General features: G+C 40.6%; 1 protein-coding gene across 1 annotated transcript in view; it reads right to left on the bottom strand.

Annotated features, from left to right (window-relative positions):
• Positions 1 to 1,419: 1,419 nt before the first annotated feature.
• The window catches only part of LOC102443151 (cytochrome c oxidase subunit 7A-related protein, mitochondrial), a 9,332-nt gene continuing 1,149 nt past the window's right edge, over positions 1,420 to 9,602 (bottom strand). Inside the window, exons 2-3 of the mRNA XM_006083420.3 lie at positions 3,723 to 3,854; positions 1,420 to 2,291 (exon numbers count right to left, since the gene is read on the bottom strand). Of these exons, the coding sequence (XP_006083482.1) occupies positions 2,151 to 2,291; positions 3,723 to 3,854 (273 nt within the window). The 3' untranslated portion in view covers positions 1,420 to 2,150. The remainder of the gene's footprint in view (positions 2,292 to 3,722; positions 3,855 to 9,602) is intronic.

Below are 9,602 nucleotides of genomic sequence, written 5' to 3'. Positions count from 1 at the left end.
ACTCCGACTTATCACAGAGTATACGCTACGTTCACCTTGATCGTGAGAGGGGCTAGTACGCCTGCCCACGTAATCAGCGCATTATAACGGACCTGGCCCTAACCGTGCTTCGGGAAGTTGTCATCACTACCACAACCCGTAAGTTCCATTGGTGGTTGAGCTCATTAGCCGGGGGGCCAGTTGGGAGTGAATCAAGCTGGGGGGGGGGCAGCAGCCGCCGGCGGGGGGGCAGTTGGGGCGAGCAGGCCGGCAGGCAGAGTGGTTGGGGCAATCAGGCAGGCAGGCAGGTGAGCGGTTAGGAGCCAGCAGTCCCAAATTGTGAGAGGGATGTCCGACTGCCGGTTTAGACCCAATCCCTGTAAACCGGCAGTAGGACATTCTTCCAGGGGTCCCAGATTGGAGAGGGTGCAGGCCGGGCTGAGGGACACCCCCTCCCCCCCGTGCACGAATTTCGTGCACTGGGCCACTAGTAAAAGCATAATATGCTAATTAGACCAGACAGCTGAACGACCTTCTGAACGACCTTCCGGACGTCCTTCTAGACCAGTGATGGCGAACCTTTTGAGCTTGGCGTGTCAGCATTTTGAAAAACCCTAACTCAACTCTGGTGCCGTGTCACATAGAGAAATTTTTTGATATTTGCAACCATAGTAAAACAAAGATTTATATTTTTGATATTTATTTTATATATTTAAATGCCATTTAACAAAGAAAAATCAACCAAAAAAATGAGTTCGCGTGTCACCTCTGACATGCATGTCATAGGTTCGCCATCACTGTTCTAGACAAGCCGCAGCAGTGGGGGATGAGGCTGAGGCAGAGGCAGTTAGAGGCAATCAGGCAGGCAGACGAGCAGTTAGGGGCGATCAGGCAGGCAGGCAAGCAGAGTGGTTAGGGGCGATCAGGCAGGCAGGCAAGCAGTTAGGGGCAATCAGGCAGGCAGGCAAAGTGGTTAGGGGCGATCAGGCAGGCAGGCAGAGTGGTTAGGAGTTATCAGGCAGGCAGGAGAATGGTTAGGAGCCAGCGGTCCGGGATTGCGAGAGGGTGCAGGCCGGGCTGAGGGGACACCCCCACTCCTGTACACGAATTTTGTGCACCTGGCCTCTAGTATATAATAAAATTCCACCTTTTTTCAGCATTAATGTAGGGTGTGTGAGTCTACCAATTGTGATGGCACAGGAAATTAATGTCTAAATGAACTGTGTGTAATAGGCACATTTCACTACGAGGCAAGCAGGTTTCCTAGGAAGCATATGGTAATCATCAGTATACCATTAGCCTTCTATTACTAGACTTTGAGGAACTATTTTGTAAAGATTATCTGGTACCAAATTAAAAAGAAATTAGACTCAGGTTTAAGATGCCTCTGGTGTTCTGAAATTTTTCTGAAAGATCATTTAAAAAACTTCAAACTTCAGATTTTTCATTCATGTATTTATTCCACAATCAAAATAAATCATAACTTAAAAATCATAATGTTTTTAAAAGGTAAAGGGAGACTTTGTGTCACAGTTTCATTAATAAAACAGACATCGGTCTAAAATGCAACACTAAACAGGTGTTCTATTCCCATAGTGGAATAAATACATAATAATTACACATAAAATTTCACTAAAGATCTGGGATGAGGCAAATAACCCTTTGAAACAAACTGCCCAATGAATAGAGGCGTGCTGCAAATAATTTCTATTAACATTTTACTGCAAGATGGAAAATCCCCAAGGTAACTACAGACACAATCCTTCATTTTATGCACCTGGCCTTGGCTTTTGTCTTCCTTCCTCAGACATATCCAAATCCAGAAAGGTTTCTGCCCCTCATGCTCAAAAAGGCCACCATGGGTCCCCAAGGACCTGAGCACAGACCGCAGTTAATGAGTCTGTATGCAACCTCCATCCAGAACCTCCAGGGAAATCAAGAGCTCAAACTCGTAGAGCAGCAGCATTTCTTTGAGCAATAGTTTTAACTGTCAAATGAGCTCTGACAGGCCATGTGCATTTCATAAACAAACCAAAATATTGTCTTATTATCTTCTATTTTTTTCTTGCAAAATATTAAGTAGACCATTCAAGTAAAAAAAAAATTTTTTTACAGAAACAAAAATTCAAAGGGTTTATGCCAAAAAGCAAACCAGTCTTTTGCAGCCTAATTCATTTGTTTCTGGGCTGTGAAGCCATGTAGAGGGCGATGAGGCAGTAGATGGTCCCTCCCAACGTCAGTGCCATGGTGGTCCGGTAAAGCATTTGGTCAGGCAGGCCTCGTTTCAGGTGGATGGGCACACCATCAGATTTCTTGAAAGAAAGAATTATCAAGGACATGGTTGATAAGAAAAAGATTTATAATTTAGACTAGTAAAGAACAAATGTCTCTACTCTATGACTAACCCATTACAGTGGAAAAAGCCCTAATCCATTAAAATGCTAATTGAAATACTAGTATTATTTCTTATAAATGTAACTAAAGTTTGTAAATCCAAGATAATTCTCCAAAATACAGCCTCAGGAACGTGCATGCAACAAATTCCAAATTTCTAAGGAATTTATCATATTGCTTAACTAAGAAAGAAGCATTGGTGAATTTTTTTAAGACATAAAGGTAACCAGCAGCTAACTTAAGAGCTAGATAGGCACAAGAAATGCTCTATATTTACTTTGACTTCCTGATCACTGGTGGATGGAGTCTGAGCACACCAGGTCAGTTAATAGGTTCAATTCCATTTTTTTTTTATTCAGCCACCTTCTTTCCATTAAGGTGTGTCAAATCCATTTAATAACGACAATCCATAAAACGTTTAATCCATTATTTTGCAGTCTCCAAAATCCCTCCCCACTGCAACGCCAAGACCCCCACCCTGCTCAAGACGGACTTATCCGCCCTTGCCAGCTTGCTCAGTGGTTAGAGCATCGGCCTGAGAACCGAAGGGTCTCAGATTCAAGTCCCTGGCACCGGAGGCAATCAATCGATGTGTCTCACAAGGATGTTTCTCTCTCTCTCCTGATACTCCCTCCCTTCCACTCTCTCTAAAAAAATCAATGAAAAAAATATCCTCCGGTGAAGATTAACAAAAACACACATACACACAAAAATTTTACTTATCAGATTAAAATGGATTAAACTGATCAAAAGTCCCCAGGCCAGTCCTGAATCTGGACATAGTATTTTTGAGGGAGAAGCTACCTCCCAGCAACAGCAGTAACAGGCACTACCACTCCCATGGCATCTGAGACATTATCTGTATATAGATTAATGTTTACAACATTTTAAAATCCAGTTTTAGCTTCTCTCTGTTGATCAGCAAACCCAAGAGAGCCTCCTCCACTTCTAGCAACAGCTCAGTGAATTTTACTATCAAGGAGGCAAAAAAACAATTAGAAGAAAACTCAATGCCAAAAGTCACTGCATGTGTCACAAACCCAAATATATATTGGATTATTCACAATGTTTATACATAATACATGCTACTGTTTCCTCCATCCGATATATGCAATTTAAAAACCTGCATACCTTCAAATACTGATAAGAAAATTAATCACCCTCTCTCTTTCATCAGTTTCTACCTACATTGAGTTCTACTAGTTTATGGCTCAAATAATATCAAAAGAATTCTATTAAGGAAAAAGAGAGAAGGGGGTAGTAAACTAGATTAACACTCCGTTTCATAGTGTTTGTTTTTAAACCTATTTATTTCACAGGCTTCTTTGTTCCCGAGTGCCTCCTCTCACCTGGAAAAACTTCTGCAGCTCTGGAACTTTGTTTTTCCCAGCATAATCATATGTAGGATAATCGGAAGTCAGTTTAGTTGGTGTGGCAAATATGATAGGCGGTGCTTCTGTGGAAACCACAGGCTTTAATCCCTGCAGGAAAAAAGGAAGAAAGTATATCTGGGCATCTGAACAAGCCTTTCAAGGAGCAGGCTGTCTGGAATAGTGGAGGCAGTCATTCCACCATGAGAGGGAAGGAAAGCCTCTCTAATTCTGCATTACAAGGCCTTTAATTTTTTAAGTTTAAGGTTTAAAGTCCTTAAACTTTCAACAAAATACCCTAGTCCACTTTACCAGAGCAACCTGCCAAGCACCCCCGGCCATGAAGAAGGGGGAGAAGCGAGGGGGGCACAGGGAGCAAGGAACAAACAACAAAGGCCCATTCTAGAAATACCTATTGTGTCTATCTTATCAAACCAGTAAAACATTTATAATCTGTACGAACTTTGGTTTCAAGAAAGAGCTGGCTGTCCCTTTCCTTCTCCTGGTGAGCTGATATACCAATATGGAATCTCTAACCCCAGAAAGGACTTCAGATTCTTTTCAGACACACAGTACAAAAATACCTCCATCTGGAAGAAACTTTAATGGTAAGAGATGTCTTTCAGAACCAGAAAACAAACACAAAACAAAATAATTAGAGTAACTAAATTTTCCAGCATTAATAAGCCCATAAGTTTTTTAAAAACTTTTTTATAAAAACAAAAAGGAAACCTCAGTGTTCTCATGTGTGACATGTGTATGATAGTAACAGTATCTACCACTGAAAGGACTGCATGACATAGTAAATATATGCCTAAAGTAGTTACCTGCACTTACAGGTATTCAACAAATATAAACTGAATGAGATTTGGGGATTAGTACAGGTTACTATTTGTAACCTCAGCCACATTGATAAAGGAAGGACAAACCCACAGGCTTAAAAAAAAAAAAACCTAAGGGGAAAGAAAAATAAAGTACTGATTCATGCTATAACACCAATTAACCTTGAAAATACTGCACCGAGTAAAAGGAGCCAGTCATAAAAGCCCACATTATGATCCCATTCATATAACAGTCCAAACTAGGAAAATCTAAGAGACAGAAAAGAGACTAGTGGTTGCTTAGGGCTGGGGGGTGAGGAGTAAGGGGATCAGAGCTGAAGGGTACAGGTTTCTTTTTGAGGTAACGGGAATACTCTGAAACTGATATGACGATGGTTGCACATTATCTGTGAATACACTAAAATAAACTTCAATGGTACATTTTAAATTAGTAAGTATATGGTATGTGAATCATATCTCAATAAGCTGTTACTTTAAAAAGGAACCCAAGGCCCTTAGCCCACTTAGAACAGTCATGGTTATGGACCTCACAAGAAGAGCTCCAACCGCCCTTTTCCCCAGAACACCCCTAACTCCTGCAAACCCTTTTTAGCACTGCCGGACTACAATTTAGAGGAGGCCTGCAGTCTCACACACACACACACACACACACACACACACACACAAACATTGGGAAAAGCAATACAACTTTAGATAACTAAGATAGACAGATATAGACGGACGAAGGAGCCTAAGGGGAACTCTGGTTTTCCATCTGAAGAAGTAAATCTACAGTGGCAGATATATAGATGGTTCTCCAAAATAACCTGCAGATTAAAATGAGGAAGTTAGATTCCAAATCAATAAAAATCACTTCCTTTTATATTAAATTCTAACCAGGAAAAATAAAACTTTAAAGTTAGAAAGTAGAGTTCAAGTTCAGCCTCTTCCTTTTTTACAGATGAAAATGGAAACTCTTTGCCCAAAATTAATAAATACAGTTGTTAGACCCCTGGTTCCTGATCTCTTCAAAAAAACCTAAGTTTGTCCTAACCGGTTTGGCTCAGTGGATAGAGCGTCAGCCTGCAGACTGAGGGGTCCCGGGTTCGATTCCAGTCAAGGGCATGTTCCTTGGTTGCGGGCACATCCCCAGTGGGAGGTGTACAGGAGGCAGCTGATCGATGTTTCTCTCTCATCGATGTTTCTAACTCTCTATCCCTTTCCCTTCCTCTCTGTAAAAAATCAATATATTTTAAAAAACAAAACAAAAAAAACCTAAGTTTGCCTATAATTGACAGAACCTATTTTAAAAAGCAAATATTGAAAACCTCAATATTACTCCCACCAGGCAGGCATTAGGATCAACAGGGCAACAAAATAGTATTAGAATAAACTTGGCTTCTATTAATGGGGCTGAATCACGGCCTTTATTCTGTATTCCATTTACTCATTCACATATATTACTGAGCACTTACTAAAAATACACAATAAATAAGACAGATACAATCTCTGCTATTATGGATATCCATGTTATGGAGTAACAGCAGCTAATATCTGAGCCCTTGTTATGTGCCCAGCATCATGTTAATTTAAACATTTCATATGCATCATCTCATTTAATCCTGACAGCAACCCTAGGGGGATGTTACTATTCCCTTTTTTTACAGAGGAGAAAACTGCATCGGAGAAAGTAACTTGCCTGAGATCACATAGCAAAGAGACAGAGCCAAGTGTCAAAACTCAAGCCTCTCTCAAGTACAGAGCCCTGGATTTTAAGTATTTCACTATCTGTCCCAGTCACTGCCCCTCAACAACGATCCATTTAAAGAGAAAGTTTGGTCAATATGCTATTAGCCTACATTTGGTATATAACACACACAGAGAGACTCAGGAGCCTGGGATGGGAAAAGGGATCTTACCCACAAGGCTTAAAAGGGTCTTTCTTTGAACAGGAGAATTTTACACACTCCCTTTATTCTGTAAGCAATTTGTATTTTCTCCTAATGATCATTTCCCCTTGAATGAAAAAAATTAAAAAACCCTTCCTACCAAGCATCTCCAAATATGGTTTTAAATTAAATTCATGTTTTGACAGGACTAATGTGAAAGCACTTTAATACCTAATTGCTTTGTTTGTTCACTCATCAAGTGATTCAAAACTACAGGAAAGTTTTTGAGCAATATCATCTGAAAATAGTACTAATCATCTTAACAATTTTAAATAATTTCATATTTCCATTTATAATACTGTAAAAGTTTGGAATATTGAGTTTTAAAGTTATCTATCATCCCATTATCTTATCCCATCAATTATTATAATTGTATATTCTCTAATCTCTTTTCATAGGCATATTTTGAAATGTTTTCCTGTGATTTAGGACTATAAACAAGTTTCAATCCAGTGCCTCAAGTCCTTTATTTCTAACTTCAAGCCAGATATCACTACCTCCATGTTTCCCTGACACCTCACACTCCATTTGTCCAAAATTGGTTTCTCACAAGTCTACTTAGGAGCCCCGCTTCTGTGGAAAGCATCACCATTCTCCAATTTCCCAATCACCTTAGATTCCTCTTTCCTCATCCCTAAAATCTCCCTCATTGGTCGCTAAATCCTTATCCAGACCTCTGACTTCTCCATTCCTATTCAGAAGACCGTGAACTATTTTGTGGATCTAACAGGCATCCCTGGCACTGGTCTCTCCCAGTCAGACTGTTTTCAAAGCATAGCTCTGGTCATACTTGCTCCTCCGTAAACCTTTCATAAAACTAAGGGTAAGAAGCATGTCTTTGTTTCAACCTCTGGCCAAGACTCTACTACAACTTTCTGCAGTAAGTTGCTTTGCAAATGTCTACTCATTTCTCACAAAATTAAGTCCTACCATCCTAGACCCTTCATGACCTACCTCCATCTACCACGGCCAAACTTACTCAATGATTCCCCAGTTGCCCCCCTCCCCTCCATCACTCTGTTACCTTTACCTAAAACATCATTCTGCCAGCTTAAATAGGAGAGGAATTGCTAAATTGTATGGTAAAATTAAGTTTACTTTTTAACAAATTGCCCAACTGTTTTCCAAAGTGGCTACACCATTTTACATTCCCACCAGCAATGTACTAGGGGGCTCCAGTTCCTCCACATTCTCACCAACTCCTGTTGTCTGTCTTCTTGATGCTAGCAGGTGTAAAATGGAGTCTCATTTGCAGTTCCCTAATGACTAATGATGTTTATTGGCCCCAATTTAATGGCACCACATGTGAAAGTAAGGCAAATGTTTTTCAATCAACCCCTGGAAAATATCCTCCCCACAATTGCTTGCTATCAAGTTGATTTATAAATCTCGACGAGCACTGTTGTTAAGAGAACCAGCTTTTCCACATTAGGTTGCTCAATGCTTGTTCAGTTATTCAATGCACTTTACATAATACTGACAGTGACAAACGTCTACATTTCCCATTGTGCCACTATCTCTAAGAAAGGGAAAAGTTAAGTACTCCTCTAATTACCGAAGTCAGAACACCTGGTTTGCGAATGCCTGTCACAATCACTCTGAAATCTACAAATTATACAAAGCTTACATGTATCACTTTTTTCAACATAACTTAAGAAATCCATACGTAACTAAGACGTTCACATTCTCAAGAGAAACACAATTCAAGAAGTGCTAGAAACCTGAAAGCCCTAGCTGCAAAGTCATCTCAGGGTAATCTCTGCTCTGAGTGTCAATTCAATTTCAATATATGTTCGTTTTACTCTAAAACTGCACTTTTTCCTTAGTAGTTATAGTTAACAAAACCGTGGTTATGCTAAAACTCTACTAAAAGAACATCTACAACCAACAGAATAGGTCAATTGTGATATATTCATACAACAAATCCTACACAGCAATAAAAGGAACTGACTACTAACATATGTAACATGAACTGCAAAAACAATGAGAAAAAGAAAACTTACACAAAAGGGTACTGTGTGGCTCCACTTACATAAAATTCAAAAATAGGCAAAACTATTTATAATGATAAAAGTCAGAATAGGGAGGTGGACAGAGATTGGCAGGGCAAGAGTAAGAGGGAACCTTCTTAGGGGTGGTGTGTTTAAACTAACATTTAAGATGCATACACTGAAAAATATACTTTAAACTAGAAACAGATATGATAGAAATGGCTGTTTTCCTATAATCTGTAAAAGAAATCACTGTGAACAATTCCTGCTTTAGACCTCTTTACCAATTTGGTTTCAGTGACAACACACCGGTCTCCCTTATAATCCTGGATTGCTCCTTTGATAAATTTTCCTTCTCCACCCTCCCTTCATGTTTCTGTAGTCTGGCTATATTCCCACTTTTCTTCGCTAGATACTCCCTGGGTGATCACCACCACCAGATACTACTACCACCTATGGACTGAAGATACTCCAATCTATTAAATTCCATAACCCACAAATCCAGCTGTTACCAGACATATCACAAGCTCATTTATAAACCTAGACCCTTCCCCCACCCCTCCCAGGACTTGCCCTTCTTGCCCTCCCTATCCTGGGTAATAACAGCACATCGAATCTTAGATTGTAACCATCCTGTAACACCCCACACGCACACTTTGGGCAAGTTGCAGTGCCCACAGGAAAAGGAGGGGGTTCACAGGGGAGCATCTTTTACAGCCTACCTGGGCCCCTTACTATTCCAGTCGTTTGCCAGCTGCATATCTTATTGATTCTTCCCATACCACTCTATGAGGATAGAAATGAATGTGACGGTAGCTCAGACTCAGCTTTTGGAGAATGGCTACCGCTTACCCAGTACCTACCACCTGCCAAAGACTCCAGTCACCTGGGACACGCCTCATGTAATCTGTACTACAGCTGCCCTAGATGAAACTGAGCTCACAACAAAGGAACTTGATCAATCTATACTAATAAAAGGGTAATATGCTAATTAGACCCTGAGACCTTCCGGGAGACCTTCTGGGCGTCCTTCCGGACAAAGCCATGGTGGTGGGGCCGAGGCAGAGGCGGTTAGGGGCAATCAGGCCGGCGGGGGAG

The sequence above is a fragment of the Myotis lucifugus genome, unplaced genomic scaffold (genome assembly GCF_000147115.1).
Source record: "Myotis lucifugus unplaced genomic scaffold, Myoluc2.0 scaffold_6, whole genome shotgun sequence".
Classification (NCBI taxonomy): Eukaryota; Metazoa; Chordata; class Mammalia; order Chiroptera; family Vespertilionidae; genus Myotis; species Myotis lucifugus.
This window is presented reverse-complemented; position numbering and strand designations above follow the sequence as displayed.